This window comes from Galeopterus variegatus, unplaced genomic scaffold (assembly GCF_000696425.1).
Source record: "Galeopterus variegatus unplaced genomic scaffold, G_variegatus-3.0.2 Scaffold2979, whole genome shotgun sequence".
NCBI classification, from domain to species: Eukaryota; Metazoa; Chordata; class Mammalia; order Dermoptera; family Cynocephalidae; genus Galeopterus; species Galeopterus variegatus.
Window position 1 is genome coordinate 129,955 of NW_007729090.1, and position 22,439 is coordinate 152,393.

At 47.2% G+C, this 22,439-nt stretch overlaps 1 protein-coding gene across 4 annotated transcripts in view; it reads right to left on the reverse strand.

The window, feature by feature from the left end:
• Window positions 1–10,488, reverse strand: part of CYFIP1 (cytoplasmic FMR1 interacting protein 1) — a 62,089-nt gene extending 51,601 nt beyond the window's left edge. For 2 of the 4 annotated variants that reach the window (XM_008583616.1, XM_008583618.1), the window contains exons 1-8: window positions 10,370–10,488; window positions 10,203–10,292; window positions 8,923–9,000; window positions 8,592–8,693; window positions 6,534–6,715; window positions 3,713–3,809; window positions 3,490–3,618; window positions 1,981–2,085 (exon numbers count right to left, since the gene is read on the reverse strand). In XM_008583616.1, coding sequence (XP_008581838.1) covers window positions 1,981–2,085; window positions 3,490–3,618; window positions 3,713–3,809; window positions 6,534–6,715; window positions 8,592–8,693; window positions 8,923–9,000; window positions 10,203–10,292; window positions 10,370–10,486 — 900 coding nt within the window. In that variant the 5' untranslated portion in view covers window positions 10,487–10,488. The remainder of the gene's footprint in view (window positions 1–1,980; window positions 2,086–3,489; window positions 3,619–3,712; window positions 3,810–6,533; window positions 6,716–8,591; window positions 8,694–8,922; window positions 9,001–10,202; window positions 10,293–10,369) is intronic. The other 2 variants (XM_008583617.1, XM_008583619.1) reach the window with 1 other exon arrangement.
• Window positions 10,489–22,439: the final 11,951 nt, after the last annotated feature.

Genomic DNA, 22,439 nt, shown 5'->3' on the forward strand with positions numbered 1-22,439 from the left:
AAGGTCCAGGGTTCAAACGCTGTACCAGCCAGCCAAAAAAAGATACCACCCAAAAATTCTAGAGAAAGTTTTCAATGAATGGAGAAATATATCATGTTTGTGTATTGGAAGAATTGATATTTTTAAAATGTCCCCTTTTCCCTAAATTGATTTATACATTCCATGGAATCCCAATCAATGTTCCAGGAGAAAAAATGTTTTTTGGGGGGTTGTATGTGTAAATCAGCAAACCAATTCTAAAATGTATTTCAAGAGGTGAAGGGACAGCATCCAAGATAATTTTAAAGAACAAAACTAGATGACGTAAACTTGCAGATCAGCAGACTTGTTAGAAAACTACAGCAGTTAAGGCAGTGGTCCTGGAGCAGGGAGGGGGGCCAGTGGATGGGACAGTAACCTGGACAGAGCCAGACAGAGAGACGCCTGACTTATGACCTGGGCAACACTGCAGAACATTGGGGGAAAAGACATTCTTTGCAATAATTGGGCAGGGTCAACTGATCAGACCATCATCAGAAAAAAACAAGAATGTCAACCCCCTACCACACACCATACACAGAAGCCAGTTCCAGAGTACTTCAAGAAGTTCGTGGAAAAATATAATTAACAGAAAATATGAATCCTTCCATGAACTTTCTGAAGACCCCTTGTAGAGTGAGAGGAAAATGGGAACAAATGCTTCTAGAAGCTAACAAAGTAGGAAATTCTCATGAGCCTACTGTCTTCAAAGAGTTCTTAAAGTAGACATTATTGATAAGATTGATATATTGAACTACGCTAAAATGAAGAACTTCTGTTCATCAAATGACACCAATAAGAAAGTGAAAAGGTAGTGGGGGGAAGAAGGGGATGTTGGTCAAGGGCACGACATTTCACTTAGGCAGGGTGAATAAGGCTAAGTTCTGGGGATCTAATGCACAGCACCATGACTATAGTTAGCAATACTGAATTGTACTCGTGAAAATTACTAAAGAATGTCCTCACCAAAAAATCAATGAGTATGTGAGGTGACGGACACGTTAATTAGCTTGATTTAATCATTTCACAGTGTACACATGTATCAAAACATCACCTTGTACTCCATAAATACACACAACTTTTATTTATCAATTATACCTTAATAAAGCTGGGGGGGGAATGTAAAAAGGTGAGCCACGTAGCGGACAATGCATGTATTTTAGAACATATGTATCCAATAAAGAACACATATCCAGAAGTACAAATCAGTAGGAGAAAAAAACCCAGAAGACTTGAAGTGGCACTTCACAAAAGGGAACACGCAAAAGGCTAATAACATGGAAAGCCATCAGGGAAATGTCAATTAAACTACAACGAAACACTAGCCAATAAAATCACAATGACACACGCATCCTTCAGGATGTCCCCTCACCCCCAAATGACAGCTCCAGGTGCTGGCAAGGACATGGAATGATGGGACACTCGCCCACTGCTGTTGGGAGAGCAAATCAGTAGAGCTGTGTCAGAAAGTCACCAGGCTGTGGCCACTAACACTGAACACAGGTGTGCCTAGGACCCCAGCCCCTCTCCTGGGCATGTAGCCAACAGCCGTGCACTAGATCAGAGCAGCCCCATTTGGGCAGCCAGAACCCAGAAACAACCAAATGCCTATAAATCAACACCAGAATGGATAAACAAGTTACAGCACAATTACCAAATGGACTGAAAACCTGAGAACGATGGCCACAGGCTGCACAGGGATGCATCTTGCAAACAAGAGCCTGGGTGAAAGCAGCCAGATGTAAGAGTACAAATGGCACAATCCTATTTCCATCAAGTTCAACCCAACAAAACCCATGTAGGCTGGAAGGAGAGAAAGAGCCGTCACCTTGGCAGATAGAGTGGGCACACCCTGAAAGCCCCTCCAGCCCCCGTGTTTCCTGAAGTGGATTGTGGTCACTTCCCAAAAACTCAAACTGCACACACATCAATAAAAACATTTATATAAAAAATGTAACTCACCTTGAAGTACTTGTCGATTTTGGATAAGTTTATTCTTTTCTTGGCATCTAGTTTATAGATGTTACTGACGCTTCCATCCATCAAGTACAGACCAAATCCCATGACCTGAGAAACCACAAAAAACAGTGCAATACAACTCAGACCTGCAAATCTAACTACCCAGAAGGACTTACACTCTACACCGATAACTTCAAAATCACAGTTCACTCTTCTCTTAAAAGGCACTTTTAAAAGATCCTAGGGAACAGCTGTCCCTTCCTACAAAGCTGTACTGTTAGGTACATCATCTCTTCTGGCTATTCAACTTCCTCCCAGGGCACACACACCAGCACCAACTTTCGCCAATCCCAGGGGTGAGACAGGACAGCTCCGACTGTTTCAGGTCATCAGTTCCAGGTTGGCAGTATTAACCTCATACCTGCTAACACCAGGCACTAGGGTGAGCACTCTCCCCAGAGTGGCATTAACAAGCATGGGCAGATGCACAATCAGCTTAGGACATTTAACAAGCAACATGACTCAACATCAGATTCAGCAGTCACCCAGCTCATTCTGAAGGCAGGTGAGAGTGTGTGTGCGTGTGTGTAAGAAATTGTATTTAGGAAAAGCTCTGCTCTGATTTAATATTCTATATCCCGAGACAGTTCCCCCAGTCTCACAAAGATATATTTTTTAGGCACATTTTTTGACTTCTAGGCCAGTTGCTGAAAGCTGAAAAAGCAAATCTTCTACTGTCCTAATCTGAGAAGAAGAGCTATGCTAGAGCTGCACTGTCCAATACGTAGCCACACATGACTGTTTAAGTTTCAATGTATGTGATCTAACAATTTTTAACATGACACTAGCCACATGCACATCTCCAGTGTTCCATAAGGACTCATGGACTCATGTGCACCCGTGGCATAGACATGCCATTTCCTCTATCACAGAGCTCGCCCTGACTGCCTCGTGGTGCTCTCCTGCAGGGAAAGAGGTCTGGGGACTTGGCCAGTGGACAACCAGCAGAGGGCCTCCCCAGGGCCGCCCTGCATGGAGGTGGAGAACAGAGCAAAGGGGATAGTGAAGCCGCCTTCTCATCTCTCCAACAAGAAATGCCAGCTGAAAACCTCCCCAATATGAAACAGGATGATAATAAAGAATGTGGTGAACGGCCACATTTCTTGACCAACAAAGGCCTACATTAATTATGGTGACACAATATGTTTAATTCCTAGTAATCATGTTTTTTAACGAGTAAAATCCTGGATAAGCTCTCCTAAAACCAGCTTACTACTGAGAGAACCCCTGACCCAAGATTCCCTGGCCCACAAGCACCTTCTCTCAGAACCAGGTGTGACTTGCTGGGACACACTCACAGGATGTGTTGAGAGCCTGCAGTGCAGGCTGTGTGAGGGGAAGGGATGCTGTCCACACACACGACAGCAAGAGAGTAAGGAAGAGTTGGCAAAAGGATTCTAGACAAAGCACAGCCTACTGACGAGAGGAAGGCTGTCCACCCCACGCACGTACTTTGAGCAGCATGTGTTTCTCACTGGGAGTCAAGTACATCCTGTTCTCGTAGTAATCCACACACAGATTCACGATGTCTGCCAGGAGCTCTTCATAGCCAGAAATCACTTCGAGCTGCTGCTGCAGAGACTGAAACACACACGAGAGACCTGTGCCACCGGCGGTTCCCAGCCCTACCAGCAACGTGGCTTGTCAAGCAGAGCAGCGAGAACGTGAACCTTACTTGTGTGATCTTGTTGTGGTTGGCCAGGAACATGGATAGATTCTGTGACTCCTGGATAGACTGCGGATCCGCCATTTTACGTAAAAACTGAGCGGCCCTTTGAAAGCAAAAAGAGTTCATCTCACAATGTGCCAACATGTGACTTAAGAAAAAAAATCTGGGAAAATCAGGCTTACTTTCCTCTCTCTGTAGTTATCTGTAGAAATGTGGATCTTAGAAGCTGGTTATGATTTCAGCCTCCTTGAGTCCCCAGCCCTGGACTCCAGTCAGTCTTTTGTCAACTTATATGTCCAGCCCATCCCTCTGCTGTGTATGCTGATGGACCTCCTCAAGGGGCCCCTGCACACAGGCATCTTCCCCATGCTGGTGGAAACCCACCTCCCACACGGGGAACAGGGCTCCCAGTACCCAAGTTTAAGAAGGGCTGCTGCGCCTCTGTGACTCCCATAAGACCTGCGATGAAGACAGCCAGCATGGTTGAGGTTCATTGCTAGGAACCCTCTGGGCCAACAAGAAGCACATGTTCCTGGCCATGCCATGTCAGGGACCACTGGTGCCCAAAGCACTCAGAGTTCTGGTTCTGCCACCAATTTGCAACTATGCAACTTGATGCACACAAAAGGACCTATGCAGGGAGGTTCAGTAATACCTCAAGGCACATGCTGAGCCTGGGAGGTCTAGCAAAGCAGTGTGACAGGGTGAGGGAGGGAACTCTGCATTTCTGGGGCTGTCCCCCAAGAAAGTTTAGTGGAAACTGCCTGCAAAAGGGTATGCCTGCACAACCGAGAAACTTGGAGGTTTAATTAAAGAAAAGTTTCCATAGCAAAGACTGATAGCCTACCCCAACATTTATTTCTTCCCTTTTTTCTTAGAAACGAGCCCCAAATTTCCATGGAGCAGCAATGTGCCTCTGCAGCTAGCTGTGGCCACGTGCCCAAGGGCTGGGCCATGAGATATAATACAAGACACTGTAAGGCACTAGAAAGTTTACGTATAAGGGAGAGTGGAGCATTTCTTTTCTCCTTCCTTCCTCCTGGCTGGAATGCAGAAATGACAGCTGGAACTTAAGCAATCATCCTGGAACACGAGGCAATGCATGAAAACAGCAGAGCAGCTGGACAACAGGAGTCCTGGGCCCTGAACACTATGGAGTCCCCTAATCAGCTACAGACCACCTAATTCAGGACTTTTCAGGTGAGAGAGAAATAAACTGCAATCTTCTTTAAGCCACTGTTATTTCTGTGGGTTTAAAAAAAATTATATAGCTAAAGCTAGTATTAACTGATGTGGTAACATTTCTTGTCTTTTTAAACATGTCCACTTTATTGCTTTGAGTAGTTGCTGGAGCAGGAGACATGAAGACTAAGGAAGGAATCAAGAATACTGTTTTCTATTTTCCTCAAGTCTCATCATAACCATATGGCATTGACACTGAGAAGAGGTTGTACTGGTAGCTACCAGCAGGTGCAAAAAAAGGGATATGTGTATGGGGGGTGAGTGGGTGTGTGAGGGCATACGAGGAGTGGGGATTACTGCTTGGGGGGGGGGCCCCAGAGGTCACAGGAAGAGGCAGCGGAATGGCTGTTGGGGGGCTCCAGGCCCACTCTTGTGTGCTCAGGGGAACCTTGGAGTGGTGAGGATGTGGGGGCAGGGGATAAGCTGCTGTAGGGCGACCTGTACCCCTGCCTTCCACACAGCAGCCCCATCTTTAAACTACTTTACTGACTGGGCTTTAGAATAAAGGTACTACTGCTGAGAGAGAAAAAACTAACAACTTTTAAATATTAAACACTACTGCTGCTCTCCACCTCCCCCATTTCCCTGACAAAGTCAAAAAGGCTGAGAAAGCTGCTCAAGAGTTCACAGCCAGTGACTGTGCAGTTGAGAACAGCAACTGCTCTTTGGGGCCGGGCTGGTTCTGCCCCCAGAGCCTTCCCTCACTCAGACCAAAAAGTCATACACCCTTGGAATCCCATAAATGCTGCTCCCAAACGGAGACAACTTGAAACTTTCCTACCTGAGAGGGATTAACAGGTCAACTCCAGATACATTTTCTGCAATCTAGGCTTTTCTGAAAATTTAAGCTTCTGTGCAGAGCTGATTTTAGGTGATGAATGGAACACTGTGCTTATCTCACAGACTAAGGCTTAGGTCGCTGGGCGACTTTGCTCCATCCTCATTGCTGCCTCATCCTCAAATCAAGTCAATTATACCATAAAGACATAATCTAAGATGCAAAATAACATTCAGTTCCTTTCCAATTTAATGTTAGAGCTAAGATTTCTTGTTCAGAAGAGGAAACAGAAGTTGGAAGACAGCTCGCCCTGTATCACCGACTGCCCCCCTGTTGCCTGCCACCAACCACCCCCCAGTGTTCCAGAAGCACAGGCCAAGTCACCATGGCTTCTTCCCCAGAAGTTCTCCACATTCAAAAGAGAAAACCACCATGCAAGAGAGCTGTCCTGAGGATCTGGAAGTTCAGTGTGACCCTGACACCCGTGACAGTTCACAGGGCGTGTGTACACACTGCTGCAATGGTGCACACGGGCCGGGGATGCCCAGCCTGCGAGTGTCGACCAGAGGGGGCAGCGTCTACTCTCTGACTGCAGCCCCGACACCGAGTGCCCCCTCGGACTGCAGAACCCACCCGCCCCTTACTCAGTCGCTCCCCGGGCCACATGCTCCAGCATCTTGCGCATGCAGCGGCCCAAGCTGAGCGCCCGGAGCTCCTGCGGCCTTATGAAAGCACCCGGAGCTTGCCCGGCCAGCCCCCGCCCGCACCCCGGCCCAGCAGCGGCGCTCACGCGGCCGCAGCGCGCACCTCTTGTACGCCGAGTGGTCGTTCTTGACGCTGCACTTCATGTTCTTCAGCTCGTCCAGCACGGCAAACATGTTGATGAACTTGCCCAGGGTGATCAGGTAGGCTTCCGACACGAAGTCCTTCCTCCGCTCCGCATGGCACAGGCGCCGCACCTCCCCACAGAAGCGCTCGATGGCATTTCGCTGCGCAGAGGGAGAAGAAAGCAGAAAAGCTGCCGGTCAGCGACGGGGCCCTGCCCGGTCACAAGCACAGCACCTGACTCACTGTCGCTCACCAATAAAACATTCAGAGGCTCCAGGACAGCGTCTCCACAAGTCATGGAAGGAGACTCCTTTCTACAACGCAAAGCCCACTGCCTTTGCTCTGTGACAATCATTATTTTGCACTCGACCCACTACGTCCCTAAAGTAAAAGAATTTTGCTGATTATTCCAGCAAAATTACTGAGCAAAATGCTCCAATAAAACACCTATAGAATAGAGTTGTAACTTCCAGAGGTGAAGAAAGGGGAGAGGATTTTTCCTCTTGAAAATCTTTTTTATTTTTTAACTGTACATATTTGTGGGATAGTGTGTTGTTTTGATACATGTGCTTAGAGTAGATACCTACACTTAGGGTAGATAGCATATCCATCACCTGAACATTTATCTTTCCTTTGTGGTGATTACATTCAAGATCCTCTTTTCTGGCTATTTAGAAACAGACAATACAATATTACTAGCTATAGTCAGCCTAGAACACCAGAACCTCCTCCACCTACTTGTAGCTTTGCACCCATCGATCCACCTCCTTTCCTCCGCCCCCCTCCCTTGCCTTCCCAGCCTCTGGTAACTGTGCTACTCTCCACTTCTTTGAGAATATCTTTTTTTAAAAATAGTGACGAGACATATATATGGATTGCCATTTTAAGCATTTTTAAATGTACAATTGTGTGGAATTAATTACATTCCACTACCTCTTTTTCCAAAACTTTGTCATTGTCCTAAACATAAACTCTGTACCCATGAACCAATAACTTTTCATTATTCTTTCCCCCCAGTTTCTAATATCCTGCAATCTACTTCTGTTTCTGAATTTTTTTTTTCTCTTTTGATTTTTTCTTAATTGACCCATGATAATTGTATACATTTATGGAGCACAGTGATATTTGGGTACATTTACACAGTGTGCAATGATCATATCAGGTATTTAGCATGTCCATAACCTCAAACATTTGTCACCTCTTTATGTTGGGAACATTCAACGTCCTTTCAACCAGCTACTTGAAATTATACAGTAATTTGTTGTTCACTGTAATCTCCCTTGACTGCTATAGAACACTACATCTTATTCCTCCTATCTCTACAATTTTGTGTTCATTGACCACCCTCTCCCCACCTCCCCTTCCCGGTCTCTAGTAACCACTGTTCTACTCTCTACTTCTACAAGAGCAACTTTTTTAGCTTCCACATATGACTAAAAATATGGTATGGCTTTCTGTGGACAACTTTTTGTTTTTTTTTTTGCAGCTGGCCAAGATAAAACAGGAATTCATTTCCTAGTCAGTTCTATCTTCTCCTATTGTTAAAGGAAGCTATAATAAAAAATCTTTAGATATTTCCATAGGACTTCTTTAAAAAGCCAGCAAGTCCCTTCCATGTGACCACTTTTCCCCTAACCAAGGGGCCAGAAGGAGGCCAAGGCCAGGGCAGGGACCCCCAGGAATGGTATGTCTGAGCAAGGCTGAGAGAAAGAAAATATCTGAAAAACCAGATGTATCAAAAGCACAAACTGGCAAGGTCAAAACGTTGTGCTTGAAACTGATAAAAAGCAGGCCTCACGAAGAAAACACAAATTCACTCTCAAATACAGAAGAGAAGTGAAACACAAAAGAAGTATTTATTCTGAAAGGGCCAGTCCAGCTTTGCACTGTCAAAGGCTTTAGCTCCCTTTGTCTCAGAAACTGTTGTGGCTGCTTTAATTTACGTGAACTTTGTTAGTGAGTTCTGGTGGCAGTGATGAGTGGAAGGCCAGCATCCCACCCCTCAGCATTAAACCCTTGGATTATTTTGCTCTTTACCTGGAAGTACATAAAATTCATCAGTTTTGTGACCTCAGGCTCAAGGACCTCCACAGTTTTCTCATAAATTTCCACTCTGTTAGGCTGCTCATTACATTTCACCTGGGAATAAAGGAACAAATATTACTTAAAGAGGCTTCAGTGCAGCTAGAAGTGGCTGCAAGGCTGTTCCAGCTGGCGCTCCAACCCCGGCTTGAGGCTGCGGTGGGGACTCGCCTGGCAGGGATGGGGGCAGGGCCTTGAAGGAAGGGGCGGGGCTGAGCATGCACTGGACGCGGCCCGGCCCGGACAGGGAGGGGCGGGGAGGGGCGGGGCGGGGCGGGAGAGGTACCTGCGGGATGGCCCGGGAGCAGCTCCTCCACGTGTACAGCATGACCGCGTACTCCTGGCCTTCCTCCAGCATCTCATTCTGCAAGGGAATGCAGGGCAAATCTAAGGCAGGTAGGGGAAAACTCATGAAGAAGGAGGTGCCACTTGGCTGAAATCTAGGCAAAGCGCCATAAACTACCAGATTCTCCCTGTCTCCCTGTAATGGACAGACAAGCAGTGTGGACTGTGTGCCAAGAAATAGCTGCTAAGAAGCTAGTGACACTGGGGCGTAGTGGTGGAGCCACGACAACCACCTAAAACACCCCCCATGGCCTTTGCAGGCTAGAGAGGGGTGTCAGTGCCACACTGGCACTTCTGAGCAAGGCTATACACTTGCCTCCATCCAACCCTGAACAACTTGCTGGCAATGGAGGCCTGGGGGACATACGGGGAAGGGCTCAGGCAAACGCCCTGCCCAGGGCAGCATGAGCACACACCAGGTCCTCCTGGTCTCTCCACTGGATCCCCCAAGCCTCCTGGTTCACAGAGAAGACTCAGAGGCAGGGCTGCCAGCCTGGATGTGCAGGAGGAAAAGCTGGGGTTCCCTTAGCACTTAAAATCCATGGACAGCATCCATCGGAAGAGGATTGCCATCAAATGGTAAAAAACACATAAATGCTCTTTAAAATGTCAACTACAATCTGACAATGTTTTTAAGATGTTCACACCTTAAAATGTTCACAACCTTTGACCCTTTAACTTCACTTCTATAAGTCTAGTCAATATTTAGAAAGATGTTCATCATAGCATTTTTTATTAGATAAAAGGGGAAATGGGTAAATGTGAAACAGTAGTTAAATTGTGGACATTAACAAAATGGATTATACAGCCATTAAAGATTACTTTCTTTACACATTTTCATGATATATGAAAATGTTCATGAGATCATTAAAATATGTAATTATAATAACAATGCAAATCATGTACAAACCTACATCCCCCGTGGGTGTTCACCCGCCTGTGTGAGCACAGACACAGAGAGACAAGGGGCGCTAAGAGGACGGGGCACCCTCGAAACGCTGACAAAGGTTTCCTCCGGGCCATACATGCTAAACTCTCAGAAAGAGCATCATTGTTTTTATAAAAAGAAAAATAAAGACTTCCTTTAAAATATAAGGCCTTTCATTCATTCTCTTCTCTCTTTCCTCACTACATAGCCTATCATGATAATACCAAAACAGTGTATATTTGCCATCCAAATGTGCCATTCCCCAGAAAGAAACAAAGACAAGACAGTATTACCATGCTAGAATGGACAGTTGCTTGTTCAATGTATCTTGCGATGCCAGTGACAAATGCATTCCTGTCTTCAAAGTTAGTGTTGAAATTTGGCTGAAAGGAAGAGAAAGACCATCGTGAAGAGAGGTCAGGGTCACAGGCCATGCACCCACAGCTGCTCAGGTGCCCACCTGGTAGAGCAGCGAGGACGGTGGGGGCTCTATGCAGGGCTGCTGATCTGGCAGAGGCAGCTCCTCCAAGAGGTCCACATTGGACAGCGCATCCTCCAGTGTCACCTGGGCCGCCATCCTGGGCTAGAACAGAACACAAAGTCACCTGTTTTTAGATGAAGGGCAGGGGGCACCCAACAAGCCTTCTGAGGTGGGTACCCAATCCCTGATCCCCTTCTCCCTCTCCTATAGGCACTGGGGATGGCTGAGCGCTCATAGCTAGCCCCTGTGCACGTGGTCAGGAGCCTGGGAGTCCCGTGCAGCCTGTCCTTCCTCCACGCTCACTGAGGACAGGCTCTTCTGGCTTCTAGGAGTGTTACAGTGCAGGAGAGAAGGGCCACCACTTGTGCCATCGCTTCCTGCCACTTTTCCCACCTTGTGACTGCTGTCCCTGGTTGCTGGTGCTGAGGGTTCTCTGGGAGGGTCTGACAATCCCCCACAGGGCAGGAGGAGAGGCAGCACCTCTCCCACAGCTCGTCTGCCCAGCACAGCCATGGAGAGCCCACAATACTTTCCCTGAGTGCAGAAGTCTCCCGAGTGCTTCCCTTAAACACTCAGGGGACTGAGATGGAAGAGACAAGAGCCCTGCCCCCGACACCAGCTGTCTTGCTGCACAAACAGGCTGAGGTTACAAGGAGACCAGGACAGCCCGCTGGGACCATCTCCAGGGAGGCATGGTGTGCATGGTGAACCAGGGAGGTGGCTGTAGCAGGGGAGAGAACACACGGATGCTGCAGCTGGTATAGAAAGGCACAAAAATGCAGGCATCGCCAACACAGTGCTTCTGGGCCAACTCCAGGGAGCGGAGTAAGCACACTCCAGCCGCCTCTCACTGGATGCTGCTCTAACCCCAGATGGGACAGGGGGGCAGCTCCAAACCTGGGCAGGATGCGGGGGCAGCTTCACGGCACTCTGAGAAGGAAAGGGCGGCAGGTGGGCTAGACCAGGCAATGACTCAAAGGAGCCCCAAACCATTCCTCCCAGCACTGGGCCCCACGGGTGTGGAAGTGCACAGAGGCACAGATTAGCAAGCCCCAGCATGCTGGCTGGAGAACCGAAAAGGGAAGCCCCAGGGACCCAGAAAGTCCCAGGGGCAGTGCAGAGAGGAAGAAGCTTGGAAGAGAGAGCCCACAGAATTGCTCATGAATTTTGAGCCTATCCTCAAGCCACACAAGGTGTGGATCGGATTCTCTTCACACCCCAAACCCTGAGACCACAGCCAGGTCCCAGGAAGCCACAGGCAGCACACAGTGGGACAGATCCAAATGACACTGCAGAGGCTGTGAGAACAGAATTGACACTGAGCCATAGCCCACAGAGGGCAGGTCAGAACCACAGCCTAAATCTAACCAGGTTGTTTGCCTGCTAAAATGAAAATAGCAACATCCTCATAGGATTTAAACAAGACAGAGTCTCATATCACGATATCCAAAATTTCCAGTTGTAGGGCTGGCTGCTTAGCTCGGCTGGTTAGAACACCACCTTGTAACACCAAGGTCAAGGGTTTGGATCCCCTTACCGGCCAGCCGCAAAAAACCCAAAAACCATAAACCAGAAAAAATTTCCAGTTGCAATCCAAATTATACAGCACACAAAGAACCAGGAGTATCTCCACTCCTATGGGAAAAGACAATCAACAGATACCAATGCCAAAATAACATGAGTTGCAATTATCTACCAAACTTTAGAGCAACGACTATGAAAGTGCTTTAACAAACAATTATATCACTCCCAAATTGAATAAAAAACAGAAAGGAAGAAAAAAAATAGATCTAAAGAACAAAATGGAAATTTCTGAACTAAAAGATACATTGCTGAAATGTTAAAAACTCCCCGAATGAGCTCAAGAGCAAAGATTCAGTGAACTTGATGACTGAGCAATATAGGTTACCTAATCTGAATACCAAAGAGAAAAAAAGATTTAAAAAAATAAAAAGAGATGTTTTATTTTTATTAAAAAAGGGACTTTTGGGACCTGAGGAAAAGTCTAACATTTGTATCATCAGAGTGCAAGGAAAGAACACGAGCAGTGCTGAAAATAGCTGAAAAAATGACTGAAAACTTCCCAAGTTTGGAGAAAGACTTGCATCTAGATTCAAGAAGCTCTGTGGACCTCAAACAAGATAAACCCAAAGAAATCCAGACACATCATAACCTAAGAGGGGGAAGGCAAACCTATGTGGTGGTAAGATTTCTGCACTCTACTAAAGGTAGTAAAATACTAAGTAGACTGTGAAAAGATAATAAACATGTACTTTTCAATCCCTACAGCAAACACTAAAAAAAAAATACAAAGCAATATAGATAACTTATAAATAAATAATTTAGGATAAATTAAAATGGAATACTACAAAATAGTCAAATAACCTAAAGGAAGGCAAGAAAAGGAAACATAACAATGAAAAAATAGGGATCTAATGGGTATCAAATAATAAAATGGTAGACCTAAATCCAAACCTATCAATAATTACATAAATCATAAATAATCTAAAAACACCAATTAAAAGACAGAGATTGGGCCAGCCCGGTGGTGCACTCGGTAGAGTGCGGCGCTTAGGAGTGTGGTGGCGCTCCCGCCAAGGGTTCGGATCCCATATAGAGACCGGTCCGCTCACTGGTTGAGCGTGGTGTGGGCGTGACACCGAGGGTTGCAATCCCATTACCGGTCACAAAAAAAGACAAAAAGGAAAAAAAAAAAAAAGACAGAGATTGTCAGAATGGATAAGAAAATCCTAATCCAACTGTACACCATCCACCTGAAACTCACTTCAAATGCAATAATACAGGTAGGTTGAAAAGAGAAACCAGGTAAGCACTGATCAAAAAGAAGCTGGAATGGCTACATTGGCAGCAGACAGAACAGACTCCAGAGCAAGGAAGTTACCAGGCATAAGGAGGGGCATTATCCCACTGCTGCCAATAACAACAACAAAACCAAAAACAAAATACAAACAACAACAATAACAACAAGGGAGATTACATAATGATGGGAAGGGTCAGCACCCCAGGAAGACAGAACAATGCTAATTCGGGTATGCATCTTGCCAAAAAGCTTCAAACCACACCAAGCTAAAATAGACAGAATTGGGAGGAGGAATGGGCAAATAAATCCACAACAGCATTTGGAGACCTCAACAATTCTCTCAGTAACAGACAGGAAATCAGCAAGAACATAGAGGAACTCAACACCACCTGATTTCATGGAACACTTATAGAACACTTCTCCCAACGATGGCAGATTTATTCTTCATGTCTCTAACTATAAATGGTATAGATGTAGCAGAAACTTTTCAAAATAAGGAAGATGACCTTTTTTCTTCCATCATTAACTTCCTTCTGTCATCATATCTTCCTGTTGCATGTATTTAAGAAAGGAGAAGTGCAGAACAGCTACAGCACAAAGCAGCCCTGGCCAGTCCAGTCCTGGGCCACCACCCAGCAGAGCCAGCATGGTGTCCACCCAGGCTCCTCAAAGCTGACGATGCCTCCAAGGGCGCTGGGCTACACAAGGACATGCCTTGGCCCCACAGGGGCTACCAGGGCCTGTGGATCCAGACCCAAGTCCCACTGTTTGCCCCTTCTGTGGCCTGAGCCCCAAGTGCGCCAGTCATGCCACCCCTCATTGGTCAATGATAAAACGGGTTTGGCCAAGCACCCTGGGAAGCCTCAAAGCCTCCACCTCCCACCCAGTGCCTATGGGGACCCTCCTTCCTCCCGCCTCTGCCCAGGACAGGCTGAGACAAACCCACAGCAGGGGAAGAGGAGGTGGAAGAGGGTGTCAGCCAGGCTCAGTGAGAACTGCTAACATATCGACTGGTTCATATTAGTGACATGCTTACATCACTTCCAAGGAAAGACACCAGATGCTCAACTTATTCCAAATCAGTGTTATGGACTTCATTCTTTGTATAAAAGTAGCAATATTTATGTGGTATATCTATACAACTGAATATTACTCAACCTTAAGAAGGACAGAAATTCTGACACATGCTACAACATGAATGAGCCCTGAGGACTGTTTTAGTCCGTTTTCTGTTGCTATAACAGAAATACCTGAGACTGGGTAATTTATAAAGAACAGAGGTTTATTTGGCTTACAATTCTGGGACAGCTGCATCTGGCACGGGCCTCAGGCTGCTTCTACTCATGGCAGAAAAGTGGCAGGCAGCCGGCGGGTACAAGCAGATCACATGGCAAGAGGAAGCAAGAGGAGATGCCAGGGTCCTTTAAACAATCAGGTCTCGCGGGAACTAACAGCGAGAACGCACTCATTAATCCCCCTCCCCCCCCCAGGGAGAGCATTAATCCATTCATGAGGGATCCGCCCCCATGACTCAGTTTCCAACACTGCCACATTGGAGATCAAATTTCCACATGAGTTTTGGAGGGGACAATACATCCGAATTCCATCAAGAACATTACTCTGAGTGAAAGAATCCAGTCACAGAAGGACGGACACTGGATAACTCCACTTATGTGAGGCATCCAGAGTCACCAAGTTCACAGAGACAGAAAGTAGAACAGTGATTACCAGGGGCTAACTGGGGAGAGTGGAGAGTTTTGTGTAATGGGCACAGAGTTTCACTTTGGGATGATGGAAAAGTTGTGGGGAAAGACAGTGGTGATGGTCACATAGCAACGTGAATGTACGTAGTACCACAAACTGTTCACTTAAAAATGGTTAGATGATAAACTTTGTTGTACATATTTTACCACAATAAAAAAAATTGAGGGCCGGCCCGGTTGAGCACTGCTACAGTGCGCCGCTTGGGAGTGTGGCGGCACTCCCGCCGAGGGTTCGGATCCCACATACAGACCGGTTCCCGCTCACTGGCTGAGCGAGGTGTGGGCGCAACACTGAGGGTTGTGATCCGTTGCCGGACAAGAAAAAAGACAAAAAGGAAAAAAAAAAATTGAGAGCAAAAAGAAAGCAATATTTGTTGTAGATAAATCTGAAAATATAGAAAAAGAAAAATTATCCATAATCCCACCATCCCCTACAAAAACAAGATAATATAATACAAACTGTTTTGTAAGCTGCTGCTTCCAATTTTCATAAAATTATTGTCTTAGTCTGTTTTGTGTTGCTATAACAGAATACCAAATACTGAGTAATTTATAAAGAAAAGAAATTTATTTCTCACAGTTCTGGAGGCTGGGAAGTCCGAGATCAAGGTGCCAGCATCTGGCAAGAGCCTCCTTGCTAAGTCATTCCATGGTGAGAGGCAGGCAAGGGAGCACGTGTGAAAGGGCAAAGCAGCAAGGGGGACCAAACCAGCTTTCATAATAAGCCCACCTGCAAGATAACAAACCCACTCCCGAAATTCATGGGAGCAGAGCCCTCATGACCAAATCCCCTCTTAAAGGTACCTGATGGATTTTGGATGTGGCCAGCTCCACTGTGCACACAATAAGTACCAGCATGAAATAGCCGCCGGCCTCGTCTTCCACTCCAACACCAAACCCTTCCCCCCTTCCCTTTACAAGACTTCCTGACTTAGAAACAACTTTCCAGCTTCTGCATTAGCGCAGTTCTCCACCCAGTTACATCAACCTAATGGTCACTCCCCCCGTACATTTCACGCCCAAAAGCTAATATAAACTCTCGCAAACCCACTGTTGGGGCTGTCCTCCATTCTGAGTACAACCCAGATTTCTTTCTTTAATAAAGCTTGAACAGTACCTGGAATCTCGGCTCACTTTCTTTCATAATGGTGCCGAAACCTGGGAAGCGTTTTGGCCGACGTGGATTATCCCCTCTCTCTTGGGGTGATTGGCCCTCGGTTGCCCTTCCCGGACCTGCCAAAACCGGATTCCTCTGGGACTCTCCTTTTGCTGTTTCAGACCAACGCATCCAACACTGGCCTCAATTCAGGGTGAGTCAGTAGGTCTGTCCTGCCTACTTCTACGGGTTCCCCCGACTACTCTCTACGACTCCGCTCTCTACAAAGCCCAGGCGCCTGGCCGAGGGAACTCTTCTTGTGCCCCCCCCCCCCCCAGCTATTGGAGGATGCTCCTCTAGCCAGTAAGTGGCTTTTCTCTCAAAAAGAAGGTGGGCACCAAAGGGGATGCCCTTTGCAGGCACTCTTCTTCTACCAGGACTGACTGCCCTTTCTCACTCTCTACACAGGATCCCCAGAATCCAAACTTCCAAGATCTACGCCCTTGGGCTGTCTCCTGGCCAATTTCTCGGCCTCCAGGGAGACATTAAAACTCAAATGCCTTGTTACAATGGATCCTAGTGGCCACAAGATGGCACTCGATTTAGACACTCACCAAAATGGCAAAAGCTATAGAGATTCCTTGTTCGGGCCTTCTCCTATCTCTGAACACGTTCTTCTCTGTCAAAACTGTCCTGTCTCAAATTCTCCTAGCTCATGCTCGACCTCTCCTTCCAGACTCAGATCAATCTTCTGATCCGTCAGCCCTCCACATTTCTCTCTCTTCCCCACACCTGGCCTCCAGACACTCATCCTCAGCCCAACTCCTCGCCTTCTCCCCCTTCTCAGGTAACAACCCCACCTCAGCTCCAGCTTTTAATAACCCTTCTGTGAAGTGGCTGTGATGGAAGGAATTGTCTGAGTCCATGTACAGGGAGCAGGGGTCTGGATGGCGGCTCAGGGACATGCTCAAAATAGTAGGCGGCCTGTGGGAGCCGTTGCTGTTCCTTGCATGGACCCAAATTGGAATTACCAGGCTGGCCACAGGGATTGAGATATCTGGGATAACATGATCACACACCTACTTCACAGCTTCCAAAAGGCTACTCACAAGGTGGTCAATTATGACAAGCTTAGAGAAATCACACAGAGATCCACTGAAAATCCCAATGAGTCCCTAACCTGCCTCTCTGAGGCTTTACATGAATACACACGTATAGACCCAAACTCTCTGCAGGCATGGCCCTCTTACACTCTCATTTCATTACCCAATCAGCCCCTGATATTAAAAAAAAAAAAACTATAAAAGAGATCTGGCCAAATACCATCTCCTGGCTAATGCCATCTGTGAAGGTTAATTCTAGATGTCAACTTGGTTAGATGAAGGAATGCTGAGAAACCTGGTAAAGCTGTCTTTTCAGGTGTGTCCATGAGGGTGTTTCCAGCAGAGATTAGTAGAGTCTGAGTGGCCTGGGTGTGAAAGACCCACTCTCAGTGTGGGTGGGAACCATCCAATCCACTGGGGGTCCGGAGAGAACAAAAGACAGAGGAAAGAGGTGAAGCTCTCTCAATCCGCTGGAGTTGGGATACATTCTTCTCTCCTGTCCGTGGACATCAGAGCTTGAGACTCTTCAGCTTTGGGCTTCCAGAACTTACACCAAGGACACCATCAGCATCCCTGTTTCTGAGGCCTTTGGACTTTGACTGAGCCACGCTACCAGCATCCGGTATATAGATGGCCTATCGTGGGACTTTTCTTCATAGCCATGTGAGCTAATTCCCCTAATAAATCCCTGTCATATAATTATAACATATCCTATTGATTCTGTCTCTCTGGAGAACCCTAACTAATACACCATCCAAGGCTCACATACTCCTAAGCTGGCTGCCTTAAGAGGCAAGCCACCCAGGAACTGCTTCAAATGCAGTCAACCGGGCCACTGGGCACAAGCATGTCCCAATCCACGGCCCCATGCAGGGCCCTGTCCTCACTGCAAACGGCCAGGTCACTGGGGGATTGACTGTGCCACTTGCCAGAGAGGGAGTGGCCCAGTCACCAACCTACAATCTTTGGCTTCACGGCCATCCCTACCAGAGCTTCTCAGCTTTGCCCAGGAGGAGGACTGAGAATGCCCAGAGCCCGAGGCCCCCATAGACATCACCACGCATGAGCCCAGGGTAACTCGCCTCATAGCAGGTAAGCCGATCTCTTTTGTCATCAATACAGGGGCCATTTACTCCACCCTTCCTAAATATGCAGGACCAACAACCCCGTCCTCTATCACAATAGTAGGGGTCACGGGATCAGAATACGGCCCATGGATCTCTCAACCCCTTTCCTGCACCCTACATCATACCCAATTCACACACAAATTCTTAATAATACCTAAATGCCCAGCCCCCTTACTGGGATGGGACATCCTTTTCAAATTCAAAGCTACTCTTACCCTAAACGCTTTAACTGCAACTACAATACTCCTGTTACAGGCTGCCCCCGACCTGGCCCCTGAGGCTTCCACCTTCCCCTCCCCCTCGTACAAGGTTAATCCCTAGTATGGGACGCTTCTTCTCCCTCCATTGCTATGCACCATTCCCCTATTCTTGTTAAATTGCAGAGCCCCTCTTTCTTCCCTGATGTCCCACAGTACCCCATCACTAACAAACACCTAATAGGCTTAAAATCCGTCATACACAAACTCCTTTCTTCTCATCTCTCACGGCCTACCCACTCGCCTTTTAATACACCCATCCTTCCAGTTATAAAGCCTAACAACTCATACCATTTAGTACAGGACTGATCCTGACACGTGCCGTTCCAACAACTTACTTGGACAGTACTGCCTCAGGGTTTCGGGATAGCCCCCACTTTCCGGCCAGGCCTTAGCTCAAGACTTATCTGAACTTCCCCCACAACCTCTAGCACTTTAATACAATATGTGGATAACCTCCTCCTTTGTAGCCCCTCCTATGAGGATTCGCAGGCCCACACTGTTGCTCTCTTTAATTTACTGGCCTCCAGGGAATATCCAGTGTCCCCCAGCAAGGCCCAGATTTCTTCTCCTTCAGTTCAAGAGTCTAATTCCTGAACTCCCTACTCCTACCACAAAGGGTGAAATCCTTTCTTTCTTGGGGCTTGCAGGGTATCTTCACCTATGGATTCCTAACTTTGGCGTGCTAGCAAAATCACTTTATGGGGCAGCCAAAGGGGATCCTGCCATTCTCTTAGATCCCACAAAGCCCATTCATTCTCTCTTCCAGTGATTAAAAGCCGCTCTCCTCGCAGCCCCAGCTCTATCTGTCTCAAACCTATCTCATCCTTTTATCCTATACGTCACCAAAACCCAAAGATTGGCAGTTAGGGTTTGGGGGCAAAAGGCAGGAGATATTTTCTCCCCAGTTACAAACCTCTCTAAACAACTATACACCACATCTCGAAAATGAGCCCTGTTTATGGGCCTTGGTGGCAGCTGCCCTTTTAGCATAAGAAAGCTCTAAATTAACTTTTAAACAACAGTCAAGACCTTCTCAGCCATAAGGCCAAGTCAATTCTCTCCCTTTCCCGCCTACAACTTATTCACCTTATTTTCATTGAAAACTCCCAGTTCTCCTTTAACCCTTGCCCTCCCTTAAAATCCAGCCACTCTCATCCCCAAACACTCATGACCCTTAGAACACAACTGCATGGAGGCTTTAGACCTCTTTCTCAATCCCTTTCCACACATCTCCCCACATCTCATTACAGGGTTTGCAGATGGGAGCGCCACCTCCACACCCACCCCCTGGGCAGGTTATGCCATAGTAAATCTAACACAAGCTATTGAGGCTGCACAACTCCCAAAGAAGGTTGGGGTTATACACTGCAGCGGACACCAAACCTCCAGTGACCCCATAGCCCAGGGAAACAAACTGGTGGATCAAACCGCAAAACAGGCTGCTCAGTCACCAGGCCCCCACTCTTCCTCTCCTGCTCAGGTCCTTCTCATGGCCCCCATGTCCTTATCCCAATACACACTCCAAGAAATACAACACCCAACAGTTGGGGGCACAGAGAAAGGACAACTGGTACACTCTCTCCGGTTGCTATGTCCTCCCTACCACACAAGCTGAGCAAATCCTTTTAGATTTCCATAATTCAGCTCATATAGGCCATGAACTCCTACTACACCTTCTTCAGCCCTTATGTTACTCTCCCCACAAAAGGACATGCTATCTTCTAGCCTTAGTAGATGCCTTCTCAGATTGGATGAGGCTTATCCCTGCACTTCAGAGGATGCTACAGCAGTAACACATGCTCTCTCCTCAGAAATCATCCCTCATTTTGGCCTCCCCACCAGTCAGTCACTCGCCTACGGGCTGCCCCCCACAAGCACATAGGCCTCAGACCCCTCAAACTTATGTATGGCAGACCCTTCACTCTCACACCTCTCCCTTCCAGCTCATCGCCTTTAGGCCAGCATCTCCCTACTCTTTCGCTCATTAGGGATCTTCTTAGGGAACAGGCCAACCTTCTATTGCCTCATCCTGTCCCCACTACCCCCTCAGACTTTAAACTGAGCCCGGGACGGCAAGTGTATATTAAAACCCAAATCCCAAAGCCTCTCTCTCACCATGCTGGGAAGGGCCTTATACAGTACTTCTCACCACCCCCACGGCAGTAAAAGTACTAGGAAAGGCCCCTTGGTATCACTCATCCTTAGTAAAACTAGCACCTGCGACTTTACCCAAAGAATCTGTTAACAACAAGCCAGAGGGGTCCCTCTGCTCAACCTCCAACCCGACATCTCCTCACACTTCGTCCATTTTAGGACCCACAAAACTGAAAATCTCCAGGACCCCCGCTCTTCTTCCAATCCCCCCAAAGTATGATCTTTCTCCGGGCGTTTATCCTCCCACTCTTGCAGGCCTGCTTCACGTCCTTCACACCACAGCTACTATTACACTGTCTGTTCTAGTACTTGCTACAGGATTGGCCAGTGCTGCACCAAAACATTGTAACGTTATAGGAAGATTTCTCCTGCACTCCTTTACCTCCTATCGGTAGGATGCTTCTTAGCAATGTCATTGTGGCAATGTCCCCTTAGATTCTTTTGGCTCCCTAACCCTTCACATCTTTCCTGTGTTTTTCTTCATATCTCAATGGTCCCCCTTACCTGGAACATGGAGGTTCCAGGTCCACAGGGATGACGGAGTCCTCAATGAATCAGACTGGTCCCCGAGTGACTCATCTGTCTCCCACTTTGTGAGAAACTTTTTGTGGCCACCCCCTCCCTGTCGATGCAGCCCACAAGGTTTCCACAAATGTCTCTTCACTTTCCTCTAATCTCACCTCAGTGGACACTGTCAGCATTATGCGGGGCCTGCCCACACTCTGCCTCACTAACACCAAACGCTACCACTCACTTACCTCTCCTCATCCATGCCCTAAAACTGGAATATATTTCCTTTGTAAAACTACATTATCCTGTTGCCTGTCCCACAATGCGATTTCTTGCATATTCTTTTAACTTGTCCCTGACATCATCCTCCAGACAGATGTAGGGATGGAGACAGGCTTTGCCCACCCCCCCTCAGGAAGTGCCCCCTGCTCCCATAGGGCACTAATTGTACTTTTTCAATTGGGGCAGGGATCCTTCCTGCTACTGGGACTGGCATAGTGGGCCTTGCTACTGCCTCTCAATTTTATCAAAAACTCAGAAGAACTAAGTATAGACAGCATCTCCTCCCTCCAGTGACAGGTCACCTCACTCGGGCCCTTTACTTTCTTACAGCTGAGAAGGAAGGCACCTGCCTCTTCTTGGGGGAGGAATGCTGTTATCATGTAAATGAGTCTGGGGTGATACAAGACAACTTAAACCGTTCCACTGAACCCTGGGATACCCTGGCTTATGCCCCTACTAGGACCCCTAACTGTGCCTCATCTTACTTTTTGGTCCCTGTCTCTTTTGGTCTTTCTCTAATTTCTTGCAGGAACGTATACAGGCTTTCACCAACCAAAAGGTCGCCAAAGTGTTCCTGCGAGGAGGATATCAGCCCCTCAGAATCAGCGACCCTTCCCCGGAGGAATACAGCCTCCCCACACAAAACCAGTACCCCGCTACCTAATTGTTTTGCCCACCAACATAAATCTTTTATTTTTTCATATCTTCGCCCATCTCCAGCAGGAAGTAGCTTCAGAAGAATGAGACACTCGCCCCTTTTCCCTTCTTATACTGAAAGGGCAGGAATGACGGATTTTGGACACGGCCCAGTGCCATTGTGCACACAATAAGCACCAGCACGAAACAGCTGCCGGCCTTGTCTTCCCCTCCAGCACCAAGCCCCTACCCCTTCCCTTTAGGAGAAGCCTCCTAACTTAGAAACAACTTTCCGGC